This window comes from Spironucleus salmonicida, chromosome 7, assembly GCF_000497125.1.
Source record: "Spironucleus salmonicida strain ATCC 50377 chromosome 7, whole genome shotgun sequence".
NCBI classification, from domain to species: Eukaryota; Fornicata; order Diplomonadida; family Hexamitidae; genus Spironucleus; species Spironucleus salmonicida.
In genome coordinates this window covers 807014-828034 of record NC_090602.1, presented here as the reverse complement: position 1 = coordinate 828034, position 21021 = coordinate 807014, and the positions used below count along the sequence as shown (strand labels likewise).

Genomic DNA, 21021 nt, shown 5'->3' with positions numbered 1-21021 from the left:
GCCCACCAGGCGAGCAGGCGGGATGGCCCACCACGCGGGTAACCTGGATGGCCCACCAGGCGAGCAGGCGGGATGGCCCACCACGCGGCGGATGGCCCACCACGCGGGTAACCTGGATGGCCCACCAGGCGAGCAGGCGGGATGGCCCACCACGCGGGTAACCTGGATGGCCCACCACGCGAGCAGGCGGGATGGCCCACCACGCGGGTAACCTGGATGGCCCACCAGGCGAGCAGGCGGGATGGCCCACCACGCGGGTAACACTGGATGGCCCACCAGGCGAGCAGGCGGGATGGCCCACCACGCGGGTAACCTGGATGGCCCACCAGGCGAGCAGGCGGGATGGCCCACCACGCGGGTAACCTGGATGGCCCACCAGGCGAGCAGGCGGGATGGCCCACCACGCGGGTAACCTGGATGGCCCACCACGCGAGCAGGCGGGATGGCCCACCACGCGGGTAACCTGGATGGCCCACCAGGCGAGCAGGCGGGATGGCCCACCACGCGGGTAACCTGGATGGCCCACCAGGCGAGCAGGCGGGATGGCCCACCACGCGGGTAACCTGGATGGCCCACCAGGCGAGCAGGCGGGATGGCCCACCAGGCGAGCAGGCGGGATGGCCCACCACGCGGGTAACCTGGATGGCCCACCAGGCGAGCAGGCGGGATGGCCCACCACGCGGGTAACCTGGATGGCCCACCAGCGGCCGGATGGCCACCAGGGCAGGCGGGATGGCCCACCACGCGGGTAACCTGGATGGCCCACCACGCGAGCAGGCGGGATGGCCCACCACGCGGGTAACCTGGATGGCCCACCAGGCGAGCAGGCGGGATGGCCCACCACGCGGGTAACCTGGATGGCCCACCAGGCGAGCAGGCGGGATGGCCCACCACGCGGGTAACCTGGATGGCCCACCAGGCGAGCAGGCGGGATGGCCCACCACGCGGGTAACCTGGATGGCCCACCAGGCGAGCAGGCGGGATGGCCCACCACGCGGGTAACCTGGATGGCCCACCACGCGAGCAGGCGGGATGGCCCACCACGCGGGTAACCTGGATGGCCCACCACGCGAGCAGGCGGGATGGCCCACCACGCGGGTAACCTGGATGGCCCACCAGGCGAGCAGGCGGGATGGCCCACCACGCGGGTAACCTGGATGGCCCACCACGCGAGCAGGCGGGATGGCCCACCAGGCGAGCAGGCGGGATGACCCACCACGCGGCCAAGTTCGGTCTACTTATCAGTAACAATATCTATAATATATGATACGAGTATATTATTTTACTAATAAATTTGCCTTGGGTTTATGTAAAGTTAAAATTTTCTCTATATTTAACAATATTAAAATAAGATCAATAGCAGTTACATCTATAGTTTATATTCTCTTAATCATAATAAACATGATTTCATGTCTGTAAAAAATAAATAAAATATTAAGTATACAGAACTCAAATGTCCAAATTAGTACTATTCTATATTTATGGCAACGATATTATTATAAATACCGAAAATGCGAATCTGAAAGCTTATTGAAACTAAAAAAATGTAGAAGAAAATAATGTATAATCTAAAATGTAGTACGATCGCTTGTTAATTTAGTCTAGGTATCTGTTTGTAGAAACATTATCGTAAGTTCTGTTAATTGAAGTTATTAAAAGATGAATCTACTAAATATAAAATGTAGATGATATTTTAAAGTAGATTAGAATTATGTATTAATAAAAATAGTATTATTTTGTAATAATTTTCATATGAAGTAACCAGTTGATAGCATTACTACGTAATTTAAATATATTTAAAATAATTAATATGTTCTGTTATATATAATTAAATACCACTTTAATTAAATGCAAAAGTTTCATGGACTTACTAATTTTGGTGCAACTTGCTATTTAAATTCAACTGTATAAGCATATATTAATTGTCCAATAATATAATTACTTTTAAACTTTCCGTATTAAGATAGTTTTAATACATAATCAGATCAAATATTATTCGCACTTAAGGAACTAATTTTTCGAAAGTCATATTAAATAACAAAAATTTTAGATCCAGTAAATATATGTAACTCTCTTAATGTTATTGGTGACAAATTATATGAATAAGAGGATGCTAATTTAATACAAAAATAAATATCCGAGGCATTTGAATAAGTATTTGGACCGTCGGGTGTATTTATTGGATAGGAATAGCAAACAATTACATGCAAATCTTGTTCCCATATTAATTAGTCGTTAGTTACATATTCTGATATTTTTTTATAAATTAAAGGTTGTTTGTCGTCAGCTTTTTTCTAAAAATTGTAACCGGAAGATTTGGATTATAGATGTTAATGTAAATCTAATGAACAATCAAAACAACAAACATATTAAAAATTCCCAGATTTACTTATTATTACATTTTCTCGGTTTATTTTTAATGAAAATACATTTTAGTTTATAAAAAATGAAAATAGTTGTGAGATAATTTAAAAAATCGATGTTAAAGGGCTTTTATGTTATAAAAACTAATCAGAAGAATTTATTAAAGTAACTCTATAACCATATATTTACTTTACTACTTGTAGCAAAGAATGTTTAGATGAAATTATTTAGGTTCCTGAATTATATAATTATATTATAGAGAATTATATCGACAATTTATAGGTAACTGAATATGTATACTAATTATAGAGTATTGTATGCCATACTGGAAATATATCATCAGGTCATTATTATACTTACATTAATAAAAGTACTAATTTAGAAGAAGAACATTTCTATGAGTTTAATGATTCGTTTGTCAATAAAATATAGAAATTTCCAAATTCTATTGGAAGTAATGCTTATATGTGTTACTATGTGAATATTAACAAATGTTAACAAAATAAAATTGATATAGATAATTTTGGATCTGAATAAATGAAAATATAAATCAATCAAGAAAATTTAGAAGAATCTAATAATGTAAATAAAATTGATATTGAACTGTAGACCAATCATTAGTCTTGTGATGAATTTCCAATTCTTAATAACTAAATGTTACCCTAATATTATTTTAAGATTTCTTAGTTTGACAGCAATATTTCATTGTAATAGTTTTTAGAATAGTTTAATCTTCCGTATTCTTAAGCGTTTAATTTATATTAAATGTATAATACATCAGATGTTATAAAGTAAACCATTAGAAGATATTCATTATTTGCTAACTAGAGTAATTTATAAGACAAATTAAACTGTTTTATATAAGAATTTAAACTTCCTCATAAAACTAGCTAAAAGGCTAGAATTTTTATTGAATATCCTTGTTAAAATAAATCATATGATTTTAAAGCATGCTATATTTAATTTAAGCTACTGAAAGAAAATAATATTTTAAAATTCGTGGTCATAAAAATAAATGATGCATTATTTAGTTAAGAGGATTATAGTTATACAATATCTAAATAACTATTCGAAAATTAATTACTATAATATTTTGCACACGATGAATTGGTATAATATGAATTATATTAGAATAATTGTTTACATATAGAAAATGAAATGAAATTATTTAATGGAGACGTTATAAGCATCAAAATTATTCCAAAGATGTATAAAATTTACGTTAAAACACATTTTATAACAAAATTTTACACTTTTAATGTTAAATAAAGCGAAATTGAAATAAATGAGACGATCATAAATAGTTTGTAGTTAGGTAATAACGATACTTACAGAATTCATATTGATGAGAATAAAATCATAATAGAATATATTTTCAGAAATAAGTTTTAATTGTATCTATTTCCACAATTAGATTATGTTGATATATTTTTTGATGACAATGCTACTGTTGGCCATATTTTGTAAAATAAAATAATTAAACTTTTAGCGCCAAACTGTGTTATTTCAAAATCTTTGTCTGTAAAAAATGTATTAAAAACGGATTAGTAACTCTAAGAGTAAAAGTATATACTAGTTCCACATGGTGAAATTGCTATTGGTTATTTTTAAAGGTAAATAAAATAACAATCTAAATTTGTAGAAATAGTAATACTTAAAAAATAACAGTAATTAATTTTCACTGGTATATAAACTTCGAATTAGGATATAAAAGAACATGATTACTGTTAGTTTATAGAAAAAGCGACTGGGGAGATTGTTCTAAGTATCAAAATGAATGATGATAAAGTAATAGCCATATTGAAGTGAATTTAGCATTAAATTTTTAATATATATTTAAAAATGCTATCAATCCTTCAACTTTATCGAAATTAAGAAAGTATAGATGATGTTTAAACATATGCTTTTAATTTTCATTTCACAATACAACTATTATATAATTTATAAGAGTTATTCATAAATTAAATTAAATTTGCAGTACCACTCCTTTTGTACAATGGGTCGTCGTATTCATCAATAACGTATGGGTCGTGGTGGAATCTTCCGTGCACACCGTGGTTCCGTTGGTCCCGCCGCTTTCCGTTCTATAGACTATGTTGAAAGACATGGTTTCATGCGTGGTGTAATCACTGATATTGTACATGACAAAGGTCGTGGTGCCCCCATAGCCAAGGTTCAGTTCAAGTCTTGCAGAAAATTCGAACGTGAAACTGAAAACTTCATTGCTACTGAAGGTATGTATACTGGTTAAAACGTATATTGCGGTGCTACTGCTGAAATCGCCATCGGTAATGTCCTCCCAATCGGTCGTATCCCCGAAGGTACTTATATCTCTAACGTCGAAGAAAAAGGTGGTGATCGTGGTGCTCTCGCTCGTGCGTCTGGCTGCTATTGCTTAGTCATCTCCCATAACAAGGAGTCTGGTTAAACTCGTATCAAGCTTCCTTCTGGTAACAAGAAGGTTATCCCATCCTCTTCAAGAGCTTGTGTCGGTATTGTAGCCGGTGGTGGTAGAATCGACAAGCCATTGCTTAAAGCTGGTAATGCTTATTATAAGCATAAGGCAAAAAGAAACAATTGGCCCAGAATCACCTGTGTCGGTATGAATCCAGTCGACCATCCATTCGGTGGTGGTAACCATAAGCATATTGGTACCCCTGGTACTCGCTCCAGAAGACTCGTACCTGGTCAGAAATGCGGTTTAATCGCTGCTAGAAGAACTGGTGTCGCTGGTGGTAAGCGTGTTTGATTGATTAAATTATGATCAACAATTTCTGATAATCTTTGTTTTTAACAAAGGCTGAGGATAGATATTCTATTGGATTTCAATAGGATATTTTTATTTATTAATAGTCTCACTATGCTTATATATTTTATTCGTATGAAGCCATTTTAAAGGTCTGTTGAGAATTTACTATTATTTCTTAAATTTGGAAAACATTTTTTTAATTAATATTACATAACATAAAAATATTATATCTATATATTATATAATATTATATGTATATTATTCCACTCCAAAATTTTAAATGACTGATTATGATGATTTGTGTAATGGGAATGGTGAATGGAAAAATATATAGCCTGTAATGAGAAGTGCTCTATTCGGATAAGCCTAAGATATGATTGCTCTTAAAGCTCATTTAGTTGAATTTTCTAAAAAACTTTAGGCATAAGAAGCTGTATCAAAAGAAATTCTTCTAAAGTTATCTAGACCTGATCCTGAATTATCTAAGAAATAATAAGCGTTAGAAGATAAATTTACTGCGTTTTAGCGAACATCAACATAAAAATTAGATGATTTTGAGGAAAAATTGCTAGAAGTTGAACACTTTTAAAAATAAAAAATTTAAAATTTAACGGAAATAGTTTAAAAACTTTCACAAAAACATGAAATATCAATATCGAATTTAGATAAGAACATGTTTTAGTAAACAGAAATGCTTTAAAATTTAAAGCAAAAAACAATTTAAGAAACAACTCAATTATCAGCTAAATTCGATACATTTTTAACGAAAACATAGCTCGAATAAACAATCGATAACTATACGCCGACCTCATCGTTAACAGCTTAGCTTTAAACGCTTCGCTAAGATCTTTAAAATCAACTCCAACAACTGTAAAGCCAGACAAAAACTAATTTTGAGACGCTGAAAACGTCAAACTAGAACTAGCACACAGCAACGCTTAACTAAATTGAAAAAATAGTAACTGATAACGCAACCTCTATTCCAACGTCACAAGATATCTCAGATATATCAAAGACAATTTTTGTTGAACAAATAAAACATTTTGCTAGCAAAAATGTAGTACAATCGATCGCGTAAAAACTTAACGATAGAATATAATAATTATCTCTTCAGAACACCGAGAAAACCACGTTTCTTCAAGAAGAAAATAACGCAAAATTCGCAGAATTCTCACAAAATTTACATTCAACGTAGCAGAAATAAGCAGAACTCCAAAACGATATTTCAAGTAAGCTATTAGAGCTTACAGTTTTGAAAAGTTTCGATAAAAAATTGAAGGATTTGGAGGTGTAGATGAGTTTCAAATTGGATACTAACAGTTTGAATAATAGCAAATTCGTCACTAGAGATGTTTTAGAAGACGAATTCCACCAGCTCCAAAATGCCACTTAGAGATAAATTAAAGCAGAAGTGGAAGGTTTCGTTGATAACTCACTTTACAGGACTGTAAAAAGCATTATTAAGGCAGAATTGGATATTTAGGCTACCCATGTAAGACATGACTTGGAAGATCGTTTTAAAGAAAATTAAGATGGGCTGATGAAGAAAATAATGCGAGAAATTAGCCCTCACGAGAGCTTATAAAAGCTCGACTAGAATATTGAGGATATTAGGTAGCTTATTGAAATGGTAGCAAATGATGTAGACTTCAAGTTAGTGAAATAAAATGAAGAAAATGAATAAAAACTTACTTGTGAAATTAGTGCAGTTAGACATGCTATAGATTCTATTTAGAATGTATTAAGCTCCTAAAATGATTTGGTTAGCTGTAAATTAAAGGAGTTTGATTTAACGTGTAATAATTCTTCTAATATTATTGTGCCTACGGCTAAGTGGTTATGGAAAAATAAGAAGCTTTCATCTTAAAATTCAATTATATGGTCAGAAGAAGCGTAAAATACATTACAAAGTAACTTTTTATGGGAAAAAGGAAAAAGTCAGATTTTAATAGTTTCGCCAGGTTGCTATTAAGTATAATTTGTTGTTTTCAGTCGTAAAAGACCAACAATTTAAATTATGGTAAATGGTGAGTGTGTTATCAGTGCTATGAGCGGTGGTGTTGGAACAACACTGTATAGTACGCCTAAAGGTGCTGGTAGTTAAACATTTTATGGTTAGAGTTTAGTAGATTTTTTATATTTAGGTGGGAATAGTGTTGTCCAACTATCAATAGGAACTGAGTTCAGTTCATGCTTAAGTGGGTTCATGTAGTTGTAAAGAATGTGGTGAGAATATTGTATTTTTTTAACTTTGTTACTAATTATTATTAAAGTATTAGTAATTTATCTTATAGAATATGTTATAGTTATTCTTATTCTAATTTTATGTAGTAAAAGATAATTTTACATAAGACTATATTTTTTATTATATAAATATTGTGAAGATTTTTTATTAATATATGAGTTGAATTGAATAATAGGCAATAAAGATTTTTCCATTTTACGGTTACAAAACATGGCATCTAAAATATCTACTTATTCTACGGAACTAAAATTTAACATCGGTTTAGACCATAAAAACAATTATATAAATATAAAATTAAAAATGAGTATAGTTCAGTATTTTATATAGATAAGTATATTTGTGATTTTACCGAACATATCATCCAAATCATTTATATTAAATAATAGTAAAATAGTATTATCAGCATAAATGTACTAATCTTTGCAAAATGAACTCCTATCTTTACGTTCTCAGAGATTTGGCAGCAGACATATTTAATCGCAAAGAGCATTATCAACAAGACTCCCAAATATGTCATCATTAATGGAAAGTCCAAGTGTTATCAAAACTCCTAAACTTGCACCATAATTACCAGATTTATAGTTAAGTTTACAGCAGCTTAGCGATCAACTGAATGAATTCAACGAAGAAGAAAGTTCATTAGTTGAGGAGATTAATAGTACATATAAATTAATTGATGATATTACACTTTCTATTAAACATCTTAAGAATTTTAGCTCTCGAATTAATGGGGTTTCTAACACGTGTGATTATCATTTCTCAGAAGTCAGATTACTTGGTATAGCGTTACTAAAAATAAAACTTTAGGTGTCGAAAATAAAACAAAAGTGATAAAAGTTATATAAAGTCTAATAAAGTAATGTATAGTGCGATATTAAATACATTTCGCTAATTACATTCACTTAAATCTATTTGAACCATAAAGTTTACAAACAGGTGTTTTTTTCTAATTTTTAAAAGATGCAAGTACCTCATAATAAAATGATTTATTGTATTGCTTTAGATTGTCCACATAAGTAGGTCTACTTCTATCTTATTATATAACATTACGATTGCGAGGTGATAACTGACAAGATTTTGACTTTTTCTACATTTTGAGGGAAAAATTTATAGATTGAATTGATTTCTAGGACAATGCTGGTATGGGTAGTTCACCAGATTGTTGATATGAAAAATTAAAGTCTAAATCCTCAGAGGAACTTTCCTCGCAATTTGCCATTTTACTGTAGAAGTGAATTACATTTATCTATAATAGATGAAATATATCGTATTTGGCTTAAAGTATACAGTAAAAGCAATATAATGTGTTATTATTTTATTTCACTCTCTGGAAGTCTTTTTGAGTTAATCCTCTAGTTATTCAATCTTCGCTTTTGCCAAAACCAACTCCTTCCTCAATCTCAGTAATTCATCGTGCTCGCTTTCTGCCTGACTAACCACCAACACCTCTTCATCTTTAGCAGTAAATACCTCACCTTCGACAAATTCAACATATAAAGGTTTTTTGACTATGCCTTATTTAAACTCCTAAATAGTTTAAACCGACTCTTAAGCTTCATACTTATCGTAAAATTTCTTGTTGAAGCCTTTGATTTTGCTTGGAACTTCGAGTGACATGTACAAAATTTGCTTTTTATTGTTCAAAATGAAAAACTGCGCAATTTAGGTCTTGTCGGTGTTTAGGCTTCTAGCTGGCATAATGCAAGCACCCCTCACAGGCCAGTCGAAACCAAGGTTGAGGACAAGGGTGAATGCACTGTTTTCGTGCTCAAAAGCATAATATTCGGTAGATCCTCTGCTGAGGCAGTGCAAAAGCTGCGAATTTTCATCCCAGAAAGTTAAAAACTGGCTACTGCTTTGTTAAAACAATTAGGAACCTACTGTTTCAAAATTTTAGTCTAGGAAGTATGCTAATCTTTCTTAATTTTTCATTCCGCCAGTAACGCAAATTGCGTTGTTCTAACCACAAAAGATAAGTCTAGGAGGCTTGATTCCTGTTGTTTTGGATGTCTATTAATTTAAAATTTGGCCACTTAGTGACTCAATTTTTATAATTTGACGTGAGTCCTTTAAAATAAGTGCGACTAAGCTACCGTCAAAATTGAACTCTGCTTGTTGGACTATTTCTTCGAAATCATGAGATAATGTAGGTTACGCTGGATCTTCTATATTCCAAAATTTAACACTTCCGTCGAACGAGCAAGTTAAAAGCAAGTTTTTAACGGTAGGGGACCAACGGATTGAGCTGATTTTCTTTGTATGTGCTTGGAAAATCACAAGTGGTGTCTTCATATCCTACGAGTTGTTTGAAGTATCCCAGATAGCAACGGTACCGTCATCTGCTGATGTAGCCAAAATAACCTCAGAATTAGGCGCAAAAACTGCCTCAGTGATCGGTCTCTTATGACCTACTAAACGTGGTGTTTTGGGTCCATATCTTGAAAAGCTGTTAGTGTTGAACACAACTGCCTCTCCAGGTCCTCTAGAGGATAAAATTGCAGCTATCCTTGTTGACGATGCTGAACAAAGATTGGAGTCTAAAAGATCTTCAGATGTGGGCACATCGTCAAATGAAGGAGGTTTGGTTGTTGCAAATTGTGCAAAACGATACTTTGACTTTGGATTTGTCTGCATTTGATGCGGGAAAGGTAAATCTATTTTGATGGTTATTAGATTATAACTTTATTTATATTTAACAAATAATGCAGGAGAGTTTAGTGATAATTTTGATATATTAAATTAATATGATTAAATTTTATTCTTACCAATATATAATGTTAATTTAATGAAATAATAGAAAATGTTTACTTTGTTGATGATTGATATAAATTTAGCTGTAAGTTAGAATTAAATTATTCATTAAAATTAGTATTATATAATAAATTATAAAATCTATTATCTAGATTTCAAATATAGCTATTTATATATGATAATATTACATATAATTATATATAACCGCTCTAATTTTTTCGACTAATGGATGATTTGATAAAAACAAAAAAACCTGCATACAATCAATAGCTTTTAGACCACCAGCGTCTGAGAACCATCAAGTAGAAGCTAGAAACGAAACTAGTAAACGATGATAAGTATGCAGAAGTGCTTATTGACACAATCCTTAACGTTTAAAAAGACACATAATAGCTCTACCACAGGTCAGCAATTTTAGAGGATGAGTTAGAAGACTAGAAATACTTGCTACAGAAGGGAGAATGCATGTTCTGATTATTGAATTTTTAAATTTCTAATATTATCATTATTATATAGTTAAATACAATAACCCGCTCCTTTTTCCTTTTCAATATGCCTTCTAAAAAGACACTCTAGCTTTGGTGCACAGAGCCCCATCAGCACCTCGAGGAGCTAGCAAAATTCGTCCAGGAAAGTCCCTCCAGATTCAACAATTTCTGCCTGCTAAAGCTCAACGAGGCGTTTGTCCAGAACCCAACCCAGCAGATTCTCGACATAATCAACTGCGCGATTACCATCCCAAACCGCATTCTGCAGCCCCTAGAACTAAATTAAGCTTAAATCGCAGCCCTCAGCGGCGACGCGCTCGCCTTCAACTACATCGCCCTGCTGGCCCAAATTAACACGCTGGAGCTCTCCAGCGGCTTCTAGGAGGAGCTCCTGCGGACCGCAAATTTCGAGGTTCTGACGGCTGCGAAAACGATCGAAAGCGCTCTTTTCGACCGGCTGCCGCTGCAGTTTTAGCTCCAGGCGGCCGACAGGACCGCGCCCGCGAACGTGCAGCGCCTCGTTATCGAGGCCCTGAACGCGCAGGATTACGCGCTGCACGCGCTCGTCAACGACGCAATTTCGCTCGAGGCGGTGCCCGTGGACCTGATCGACCCGGCGCAGATCCTGGGGCTTCTGGCCGAAATTACGCCGGAAACGCTCGGGATCCAGCTGAATTACGCGCAGAAAAACGAGCTTTTCAGGCCGATTCTGCAGGCGCGGATGGGCGAAATTGCGTTCTAGGGGCTCAATGACGAGGCTCTCGAAATATACATTCTGATAGCAGCCTTCTTATGTGATTTTGGGTTGCTTTTCCAAATTTTCTGTTTTGCTGCTGGGAGCGAGTTTTCGCTGTTCTAGCGCAGCGTTACCGTTGGCGTGGAGCTGGTGGCTGAAAATATGGCTAATATTGGTAAATTAGAAGAATTCGTACACATTCTCAAAAATTTATCTAGGGTAGAAGAAATGCCCAAAGGGCTTCATAAGAACTTAATTTGCGCGTTTATGGACTTGCTAAGTGAGAAGGGGACTGGAAAATTATTAACCAGCGTTTTTGACGACGTTACCAGGCTTTTCAGCCTCTATGCTGGGTATCTAGAAGAAAATGAGTAGCAGGATTAAGAAATAATGGAAAATTGTGAAAGTTGGCTAGATTATGTAGAATCATGGAGAGGTTAGTGAGGAAGGGTTATTGAAGTTAATTTATTGCTGTTAAATTTAGATTAAGATTTGCTGCAAATTAGGCTATAGTCTAGTTTAACGAAAAATTGATATTCTAATTATAAAAACTATTCTAAAATAATCAATCGCTAAACTGAAAATCCCATTCGATAGCTTGTTTTTTCATTTATCTATTTCGGTATGGGTTCCATTAGTGTACTGTAAAAATTGCAGCTATTACTGCTTGTCTGATTGTAGTTATAGCAGTCTCATTGTGCGTAGTTATGTTTTTTATCCATTTAAGATACATTAAGTGATAAAGATCATCCTTATCTCCTAAAATACTATTTTTTATTTTAAATTAGATAGCTTTTTGCGACATAATCTTTATCATCTCATCATGTTAACGTACGATACTTAGATTTCTTTACATTTAATCACGTGGTTAAACAGAGTTTTCGCTAAATTATTTTTTAAAAAATATAATATCTTCCGCTAGAACACGCCTTAAAGTAGACATTGGCTGATAATAATGAAACAGTTGGATAATTTTAGCAACTTACTACTATCGAGGTTTCTCAGAGACTATTTTAAACTCACTTTCATATAAATTTTTGTACTATAGTTCTTTAAATAAACTAATTTGATGCTCTTATTCTGTATATAATTTTTTCTTAATCAATACTTATGGAGTTTTTGGAGGAAGACAGTATAAACTCTATCCATACATTTTAGTTTTACTAGCTAATAAGTCATTATAATAATTGCCTTAATTTTTTATCCTTCTAACCTAGGATCTTGATTTAAGCTTTGTGCGATCTTACACTAAAAATTCATCTATAACTAGTGATTAAATTGTAAATTATTTCATTTTATAAATAGTATAAATAGTTATTTCCCTATATTTATTATACATTGTATACAAAATATTTTGTGTTGTTACAAATATATTATATGTCGCTCGATTAAATTTATATTAAATAATGAATAAATTTAACAAAACTAATTATAATTCTTTTATTACCGATACGAACACAAAACCACCTACCATTGATTAAAATCAGAAGCAAACACTTAGTAAACCTTAATAATTAATATCAGCTTTAGAACTTACATTCAAACTGCATTCATAATAAGATAAATATTTAAAACATAAATTTTAGCTATATAAATATTATAAATAGTAAGAATAATATGAAAATATGAACTCGACACATATTCCTGTAACGAAATCCTCCAGAAATTGGAGATAGTGAATTTGATATCAATATTAACTCTATAAATATAATAATCTAAGTTTGCTTAATTATATATTATATAAATACAGCAAAATATTTTTACAAAGTTTTATAATAAGTTAATATTATTATAAATATTCATAATTATTAATATTAAAAACTAAAATTATTAGTGTATAAAATTTAATATGTTAATAAAACATACCATATAAGTCATAAAACCAGAAACTAAACTCTTGTATTATATTATATCATATTAGTTTAGATTATCCTGTCACCTTATTAAATGAAGGGTAAGTCTCATTTTTGTAGTGGAAAATTGCTGAGAGTTGCATCATCATCCTCCCGTATTAAACTTAATTTGCTATCAAAATCTACATACATTGAGAAAACTCCTATTGTTTATACATAATTTTTCTTAGATGATATTAGTACTTTAGTTATAACAACTGATAGTGAAGAGTATGCTGTTAAGTGATTTTAGTTTATATATATATATATAATTTTTGCTGTTAAACTATTTATCTTGTCGGTATCGAATATGTTAGGTTTACTTTATTACAATAAAATTTAGCAATGTTTAAGAGAAAATATTGCAATACTCTTAATATAAAAGTAAATAGAATCAATAGGATCTATATTATTAAAAATTATCTAAAATTAGTATTAAGAAAATTTATATTATATTGACACACTCATTCATCATCACTTATTACTTCTTATATAAATTCTGCAAAGACTAGTGTGTCTGCTTCATCTTCTATATGGTTAGATGATAGCAGTCTCATCGTATTCTGATATTACATTAAATCTATCATTTTGAGCTAGAGATAATTATAAATTTACAGTTTTTCATAATAAAATATAAATAACACGTTTTTAGTTTTTCTATATTGAAATTTATGTTCACATATGTGTAATTGAACAAATTACCGAAACTTGTTTTTCTATAGTATTTCTTATGATATAAGTATGGTATATAGAATAAAACAAACTTATTATAGTTTTTAGCCTCCTGGATTATAACTAAAAGTTTAAATAATATGATAAATTTCTGTAATCCATTAAGCAAAAAGAAAAATTATTTAATCACACGCCAGATTTAACTAAATTCGTAATTTTACTATAAAACCATTATTTTTATGGTAAGATAACAAACTGCAGAAAATTAATATTAATCTTATATATGATGATATCCACCGTAAATACAATGAGAGATTGTTTTATCCTTGTATATTTATAAGTTTGTTAAAATATAGAATTTATGCAGTAAATATAGCCAAAAACTATAAATAGTAGATTTATTAGCGGTATAGTAGTAAATATTGATATAAAAACTATTCTTAATAGTAATATCTACGCAATATTGAAATACTATAATTCTATTTGATTAATTTTTAAAATCTAATCAAATTGTAATATTTCATTTACAATATTATTATTGTCTTTAATATATAATGTTTTGAGCAAATATTGCTGCCTTCGTAGTTTTATAGAAATATAATTAGTAATATATAACTTTAGACCTAAGGTTTCATTTTACAGAATTAAAAGAATAAATTTAAATGAGTAAAACATTAGAAGACGCTAATTTATTATATAGATGTAAATACTACTATCATTTACTTCCTATCAGAAAAGCTGATTTTCGTTCCATAAGTATATATTCTATTTCTTTTACTCTCATATCTAGCACTTACACTCGTGTTAGCATTGATTCTAATATTACTTGGTCTTTAAAAATTAACATTTCAAGTATTTATATATTATTTTCACCCCTTTTCACCCCTCTTGTAGTTCCTCTGGCTGTTAAAGCTAATGTAGTTTTAATATTTGAAGCCTATAAATTTATCTTCATTTACTGTGAAGAAAAACTTTAAGTTGTATTAATAATAATAAATATAATATATATCACAACTTTATTTGTACTCTTATTTGATTTTACTGTAAATATTCACAATATTTTTTTTTACAATATAGATATGTTTCAAAATAAAATCTGAAATTTAATTATACTTATATGCTATCGTGATCTAATAATTAGTAACTGCAAATTTTATGTTTTTTCTGGTTAAAATCAAATTATTTTTAAAATCATTAAATTAATATAACGAATTTAATAATCTTAATACAAACGCGAATTATTATTGCGTATATAATTTTAAATATTGAATATAAGTAAAAAAGATTTAACCATCAAAAACCCTTAGTTTGACTGTGAGGTTAGTAGTTTTAACTTAAAAGTTAAACTATGGATAAGAGTTAAGTATTCGGTTGAAATACTATTATTTAGTAATTGTTGATACTAAAATTGAAACGTTATTTACTTTTTATTAATACTTTATTAATTTTCACATAGAATATATTAACAATTTACATAATGTAAGATAATTCATTCTATAATTTTATAATACATATTTGATATATGTTTGGTTAATCTATTTCTTATCATGCGTAAGATTTTAGAACATGCCAAATACATAATTATAGCTATTAATATATATTCTTGAAATTTAAGATAAGTAATTTACGGGGTTGTTTATGACGAAATCGACCCGGACAGCTTCGCGTTCCTGGAGGCGATCCAGGCGGGCGCGCCGGGGCCGGTGCAGGGCTTCAGCGCGCTGTACCTTGCGAGGGCGCGGCGTGACCAGCAGGTGCTCGCGCAGGAGGTCGCAGCGGGGCAGTACACGGTGGATCTGCACTACGAGATCGCGCGCTTCTACGGAGACGGGAGGTTGCGGATGAAGAAGATGAAGAAGTGAGCGGTTGGGTCGGGTCACTCGTCGATTGCGAAGATGATCATCTGGTCCTTCAGGTTCGCTATCTTGGGCATGGGCCGCGGCGGCTGGAAGATGCTGCCGGCCTGGGTGACGATGCAGTCCGACAGGCCCGTGTTCTCCCGCAGCAGCAGGCGGTACGACGAGTTTGAGGCCTCGGGAGGCTTGGCCAGCGGGTGGGGCGGCGGTACTGGTTTGGCCGGCCGGACCGCCCGCGGTGGGCAGGTGTCGCGGTCGTGCCGGGGCTGGTGGGACAGACACTTCGCGATCTCGTCCTCGTAGGACTTCCTGGAGCGTTCCATGCCCATCGGATGGCGGGGGACCTGCTGTATTTTATATATAAGCCATATGTTTGGGGAGTGGGTCTGGTTCGCGCGGCAGCGGTGCGGCTCCCAGGCGGCTAGCACGCTGCGCTGCTCCTACACCGGGGAGTGGGCTGCGCGGTCCGCCTTTGCGGCAGGCCTGGCACGAGACCGGCTGGGCGAAACGTCGAAACTGCAGGTCGCGCCGTTGCTCGGTATATGCGCTAATATGCGGCGGGCGTCAGTTGCTGAGTCCCCTCCTAATTGGTCAAAGGGCAGTAACCCGATAATATACCAGACCCGCTTCCCACGAATGAGCCAATTCACTGGGCCACTGGCCGCCATCGGGCAGACGAACCCCGAGAATGACATTAAGCAGCAGGTGTACGGGAACCGCCAGCTGAACGTTGGATGCCAGCAGGAGGCCCCCAAGCTCAGGCGAATGCCGTCCGGCATCGCCACCTCGAACGAGAGCATCGTCATCACCGACCAGGGCAAGGGTCAGGCGCTGCTGGACAACTTGCAGTGGAAGTGAGGTAGGGTTTTCGTTTTGCAGGCTCGGTGCTGGCGGTTTCTGCGGCACGCCTTCCCTGGGAGAAGCCACAGCACCATGTGAGGTGTTTTTACTCGCAATATATGTCAGCCAGGTAGCTGCAGCGCGTGGAACGAAGGTCCGGGCCAGGTGCGTCAGAGGGGTTCTGGCCCGCTCATACGTGTCATTATGGAACGGCGCCAGCTGCCCAGTACCATATTATACCCAGAGATTCGACTCGCTGAATCCCGACCCATTCCGGCGCGAACCCCTTCTCGGTGCAGGCCTGGGCACCAGTTCCCAGATGGAGTTTCGTGACGATGCAAGCAGCGCCTAAGATCCACCACTTGGAGGAGCGCAGCAGCATGGGTGGTTACTCTCTGAGCGGGCCATGAAGCGCAGGCAGGGGAGCAATGGGCCACTGCATCGCGGGACCCTGAACGGCGGTAATAGGACCATGCACTCTGGGAGGTTAGGGCGCTTAGGTGGGACTGGTCTTAGCACAGAAGGGGCGGTGTGCGTCGCCCGAGTGAGCAGTCTAGTGGGGAGCAATAACACCCCGAATACGGGGCGGGAGGCATGGAGCAGTGGTAGTCATTGTCATCCGAGAGAAAGGTGGGCCGCCGTATCCACTCCCCTATTAGGGGTCGAGCTACAGGGCAAGTAGTAGGTCCACACTCATCTACCGGATACTCTGCAGAGTGGTCATCAACGCGCCTCGTGGTCAATATCTAGTTGCGCCCCTCATGTTGGGATGCCTTACTGGCGGCGCCAAATACTCAAGTTGCACTCTGTTGATCAGATGCTGTCGTCGATACCTGCTGACGCTGTCCCTTACTGCGTTCCTAGCGACAAAATATCCTAACCGCTCTCATGCTTTTACGCCAAACTGCCTAGGGTCCAGGATTCGAGGCGCAAATCCAATTAGCCTGGGCGAGGCCCTCAGTGATTTGGCAATGCAATCTTGACATTCTCCTCTGCGCCGGTATGGAACGACGCATTTGAGGTAGATGTCGCTTGTTATAAATTTTCATATACCAGGTGTTGTCGTTCCCTCTGCGACACCGGCGGAGGCTGTTGACTATGGAAGCAGAAAGTCCACTGCGGATGTAGGTATTGTTCTGGGATATCTATTTCACTCTAGACACATTGCGAGCCGAAAGGAACTGACAGGGCCCTCCAGCCTTCCAGGAAATGGTGACCCTATTTATGAAATGCGCTGGCTTAAGGAAGACGATTCCACCGAGCCGCTAGACTGGACTCAGCACAGACTCAGGCGAGCGCGCATATCCCCAGGGGTATGATCCACAAGGTACCAAACTCTGCCAACCTGACCTATTCAGAGCCGCTAAATCCCGGATGATAGGTCTGGCAGCCGGATGCCGAAGCTCTGACCCGCACAGCAGCACGAGATCTAGCCGTAACGACTTCTACACCAAATCGGGAAATGCATGCGGGATATTCCAGGAGCACATTCTCATAGTTTGGTGCGAGCCGAACACTGGGCAGGTACCACGCACAAGTTCCGACCGCGTATCAGAGGGCTAATGGGCATAACTACATATATACTGTGTGCATGAGCAGCCCATTTATGACCCAATACCGATGGTAGGACGCCGGGTATCGGCTTATAGGGCAGGAGTCCTGAGACTGTAGAATCTTTTAGAAGAATCTGACCTTTCTTAAGTTTCTTGAATTGTATACCCCATTTAATTTAGACATACTAGTAAAGTTGCTGAAGTGAAACTGAAAAAAAACACTTCATACCGTGTAATCTTCATATATAGTAGAGGGTCCTATTCTTAGAAGAGCGTGTAGAAAGTTTCCTTCATCGAAATAGTAAATATGATATAATACCTAGGTATTACCAGCTTTCGTAGATTTCTTGAAGTTTTACGCACCCTATATAACGTATATAATATCACTCTTTAGGTTCCTGCCTTACTCAAAAATGCTGGGAAATTACTCAGCCGCTACTACCCAGAAGGGCCAGCCCAGACAGCGTCGCGCGTACCATCGCCACAATTGGAGCGAGGCCGAGATATCCAGCCTGCTGATGCTAGCTGAAACGCACCACAAGCGGTGGTAGTACGTGTCCACCCACTTCCCACACCTGACCCAGAACCAGGTGAAGAACAAGTACTACTACCTGCTGCAGCATCCCCAGGAGCCCAGCGCCAAGCAGATGCGCCTCATCGCCTTCGACCAGGCGGTGCTGGGCGGCTACAATTTCCAGCAGCTGGACCTCCTGCAGTGAGGCCCGTCAGCGGTGAGTGACTTAATGCGTACGCTTCACATGCGCTGGGCCGCCTCTTCCCATTTCCGAAAGTATTTGCCTCGGGATATATAAGTGTGGCCGCAGTTTTTTATCCAACGCTCCGCTTCTACTCAGCGGAGCTTGTAGGCAGAATCTGGTAAACTTGCGCGATTCTAAATTTAGAATTACCTTAGTACTCAATCTGGCTGCAACCCGCGGTATGGTGCGTACAAGGGGGTACGACGTTAAAGATCCGCACTTTTTCTACGAAACTGGCCGATCGGTTTTTACCCAGAATCCCCCACAATACGATTTGTAGTATTTTTAAAATCAAACCGCGTCGCATTGTTCCTTTCTCGCAGTAATACCCAGAGAATAACACCCCGCTCCGGTAGTGTGGGCCCACCTCCTCTTTGGGTCCCGCCCCGAGATACTTAGAAACACCCCTCCACCAAATGGATTTTAGCGAGGTACTCGAGCAGATCTCGGGGATTATCTACTGCGCGAAGACCGCGGTCGCCCCCAGGGCCAGCAAGCCCATGCGCGCCTCCACCTGGACCGCCGCTGAGGACGCCGCCCTCTCGAGCGTCATGCGGGCCAGGCCCTGCACGCCCTGGGCCGACATCGCCGCCGCTGTCTCCACGCAGGCGCGGTGCCCCCTGCGCGCCGGCTCCCAGGTGTCCCAGCACTGGCGCCGCGTGCTGAGCTTCCGCCTCGGAGACGACGCCTTCTCCGCGGAGGAGGACCACAAGCTCAGGCTGCTGCGCGCAGATGGGCTGGCGGACAGCGAGATCGCCGCGGCCCTGGCTACCACGGAGCTGGCGGTGCGGCTGCGGGCCGTCGAGATGGGCCTTTCGGAGTGAGACTAGAATTGTATAATATTTGGGTAACATCGCGCGGAATGGAAGGCCCGAGTCGCCCAGGCAGGCGGGCGGGCCGTTGCGGCTTACTGCAGAGAACTAGGGAGAGCTGATAAATTCACGGCCGATAGCACCGCTACGGCAGGCACACCAGTGAGCCGGAAGACAGGCTGCCTGGACTCGCGGCGCCTCCGACCGCTAGGTGTGCACAGCCAGCCCCCTAGACACAGCGGGAGAGGCAACACTGGCACGGGCTGCCGAACATGAGCTGGCGAAGGCCGCGCCGGACTCGAGTTAACTCGCCCATTCCATTTAATACCGATATGCTCACTTGCGCTCTACCCGCCATTTGGCTGCGCCCACTGCACCATTTCGCAGAGCAAGGTTTCCCATTCCATATAATTCTACTTACTAAGACTCCTAAAGCGGCAGCCGAGCATGGCCTAGCACCAGTCTCCTGCGCCGGGACTTTAGCTCACTGCGAGTTTAGGGCAGTATGTGGCTGTGCCAAGCGGAGATACCGAACCTCACTCCAGCGCGAAGCTCATCATCAGCGTGTTCCTGTGCGTGGTGTTCATGACCAGGCTATCGTGCGAAACGTAGACCCCGTCGTGCTTACATTTAACCGGATCTACTGCGGCGTTGATGTCGTGCGCAGTCAGGGCGTTGTTCTCCAGCAATTCGGTCTGAAAGTCTTCCTAAGACTTATTCGCTATTTGCGATAGGCTGCGCTGGATTGTGTTCATTTACGAGTATCCAGGCAATGCATTTATTACCGTATTATTAGCATACTTCATAAATTCAGTTTTTCGATTTCTGCGTTTATTCACCTCCGCTGCAGACCTACCTCCGCGCGCTTCAAAAATACCAAATCCCACGTTTCTCATGCTTCTAAAAACGTTCTAACACACATTTACTACAATCCACGCCGAATTAACCCAAGAAACCGCAACTCCTACCTACCTGCCTCCATCCATCCATTCATCCCCACTCACTCCCCTCACTCCACCACCAAATCTCCTTCTCCTTCTTATTATTCTTATTCTTATTCTTATTATTCTTATTCTCCTTATTCTTATTCCTCCCCTTATTCCCCCTCCGCCAACCACAGCTCCAGCTCCTGCATATAGTACCCGTCGAACATGAGGATCGCCTGGTCGGTCTCCCCCACCCCATCCACATCCACATCACTCTTCCCAACCTCCAAATCGTTCCCATCGTTCCCCTCCACATCCTCCACATTTTTTCCCAACAAATCCCCCCTCAGCCCCTGAATTTCGCCCGAAAACACGCAAA

The 21021-nt window shown here is 38.6% G+C and overlaps 15 protein-coding genes across 15 annotated transcripts; 12 read left to right on the top strand and 3 right to left on the bottom strand. All coding sequences in view use genetic code 6, as the record gives it.

Moving 5' to 3' along the window:
• Positions 1-1752: 1752 nt before the first annotated feature.
• On the top strand, positions 1753-4173 carry SS50377_27245 (Ubiquitin carboxyl-terminal hydrolase family protein; the record flags this gene model as incomplete). The annotated part of the gene is made up of 1 exon (XM_067911038.1): positions 1753-4173. One exon carries the CDS (start codon positions 1753-1755, stop codon positions 4171-4173), a length of 2421 nt encoding a protein of 806 aa, XP_067761725.1.
• Positions 4174-4360: 187 nt separating this feature from the next.
• On the top strand, positions 4361-5113 carry SS50377_27244 (Ribosomal protein L2; the record flags this gene model as incomplete). The annotated part of the gene is made up of 1 exon (XM_067911037.1): positions 4361-5113. The coding sequence occupies one exon, from the start codon at positions 4361-4363 to the stop codon at positions 5111-5113; it is 753 nt and encodes a 250-aa protein (XP_067761724.1).
• Positions 5114-5393: 280 nt separating this feature from the next.
• SS50377_27243 (uncharacterized protein) lies at positions 5394-7343 on the top strand (the record flags this gene model as incomplete). The annotated part of the gene is made up of 1 exon (XM_067911036.1): positions 5394-7343. One exon carries the CDS (start codon positions 5394-5396, stop codon positions 7341-7343), a length of 1950 nt encoding a protein of 649 aa, XP_067761723.1.
• A 315-nt stretch (positions 7344-7658) lies between these two features.
• Positions 7659-8189, top strand: SS50377_27242 (Dynactin subunit p22 family protein; the record flags this gene model as incomplete). The annotated part of the gene is made up of 1 exon (XM_067911035.1): positions 7659-8189. The coding sequence occupies one exon, from the start codon at positions 7659-7661 to the stop codon at positions 8187-8189; it is 531 nt and encodes a 176-aa protein (XP_067761722.1).
• A 489-nt stretch (positions 8190-8678) lies between these two features.
• Positions 8679-9992, bottom strand: SS50377_27241 (Coronin; the record flags this gene model as incomplete). Its single annotated transcript, XM_067911034.1, has 1 exon — positions 8679-9992. The coding sequence occupies one exon, from the start codon at positions 9990-9992 to the stop codon at positions 8679-8681; it is 1314 nt and encodes a 437-aa protein (XP_067761721.1).
• Positions 9993-10334: 342 nt separating this feature from the next.
• Positions 10335-10583, top strand: SS50377_27240 (uncharacterized protein; the record flags this gene model as incomplete). The annotated part of the gene is made up of 1 exon (XM_067911033.1): positions 10335-10583. One exon carries the CDS (start codon positions 10335-10337, stop codon positions 10581-10583), a length of 249 nt encoding a protein of 82 aa, XP_067761720.1.
• Positions 10584-10661: 78 nt separating this feature from the next.
• Positions 10662-11777, top strand: SS50377_27239 (uncharacterized protein; the record flags this gene model as incomplete). The annotated part of the gene is made up of 1 exon (XM_067911032.1): positions 10662-11777. One exon carries the CDS (start codon positions 10662-10664, stop codon positions 11775-11777), a length of 1116 nt encoding a protein of 371 aa, XP_067761719.1.
• Positions 11778-11898: 121 nt separating this feature from the next.
• SS50377_27238 (uncharacterized protein) lies at positions 11899-12627 on the bottom strand (the record flags this gene model as incomplete). Its single annotated transcript, XM_067911031.1, has 1 exon — positions 11899-12627. One exon carries the CDS (start codon positions 12625-12627, stop codon positions 11899-11901), a length of 729 nt encoding a protein of 242 aa, XP_067761718.1.
• Positions 12628-13280: 653 nt separating this feature from the next.
• Positions 13281-13472, top strand: SS50377_27237 (uncharacterized protein; the record flags this gene model as incomplete). The annotated part of the gene is made up of 1 exon (XM_067911030.1): positions 13281-13472. The coding sequence occupies one exon, from the start codon at positions 13281-13283 to the stop codon at positions 13470-13472; it is 192 nt and encodes a 63-aa protein (XP_067761717.1).
• A 2320-nt stretch (positions 13473-15792) lies between these two features.
• On the top strand, positions 15793-16611 carry SS50377_27236 (uncharacterized protein; the record flags this gene model as incomplete). The annotated part of the gene is made up of 1 exon (XM_067911029.1): positions 15793-16611. The coding sequence occupies one exon, from the start codon at positions 15793-15795 to the stop codon at positions 16609-16611; it is 819 nt and encodes a 272-aa protein (XP_067761716.1).
• Positions 16612-16912: 301 nt separating this feature from the next.
• Positions 16913-17557, top strand: SS50377_27235 (uncharacterized protein; the record flags this gene model as incomplete). Its single annotated transcript, XM_067911028.1, has 1 exon — positions 16913-17557. The coding sequence occupies one exon, from the start codon at positions 16913-16915 to the stop codon at positions 17555-17557; it is 645 nt and encodes a 214-aa protein (XP_067761715.1).
• A 245-nt stretch (positions 17558-17802) lies between these two features.
• SS50377_27234 (uncharacterized protein) lies at positions 17803-18303 on the top strand (the record flags this gene model as incomplete). The annotated part of the gene is made up of 1 exon (XM_067911027.1): positions 17803-18303. The coding sequence occupies one exon, from the start codon at positions 17803-17805 to the stop codon at positions 18301-18303; it is 501 nt and encodes a 166-aa protein (XP_067761714.1).
• Positions 18304-18559: 256 nt separating this feature from the next.
• Positions 18560-18865, top strand: SS50377_27233 (Myb-like DNA-binding domain-containing protein; the record flags this gene model as incomplete). The annotated part of the gene is made up of 1 exon (XM_067911026.1): positions 18560-18865. The coding sequence occupies one exon, from the start codon at positions 18560-18562 to the stop codon at positions 18863-18865; it is 306 nt and encodes a 101-aa protein (XP_067761713.1).
• A 455-nt stretch (positions 18866-19320) lies between these two features.
• On the top strand, positions 19321-19728 carry SS50377_27232 (Myb-like DNA-binding domain-containing protein; the record flags this gene model as incomplete). The annotated part of the gene is made up of 1 exon (XM_067911025.1): positions 19321-19728. One exon carries the CDS (start codon positions 19321-19323, stop codon positions 19726-19728), a length of 408 nt encoding a protein of 135 aa, XP_067761712.1.
• A 524-nt stretch (positions 19729-20252) lies between these two features.
• Positions 20253-20702, bottom strand: SS50377_27231 (uncharacterized protein; the record flags this gene model as incomplete). The annotated part of the gene is made up of 1 exon (XM_067911024.1): positions 20253-20702. One exon carries the CDS (start codon positions 20700-20702, stop codon positions 20253-20255), a length of 450 nt encoding a protein of 149 aa, XP_067761711.1.
• Between the last annotated feature and the right edge of the window lie 319 nt (positions 20703-21021).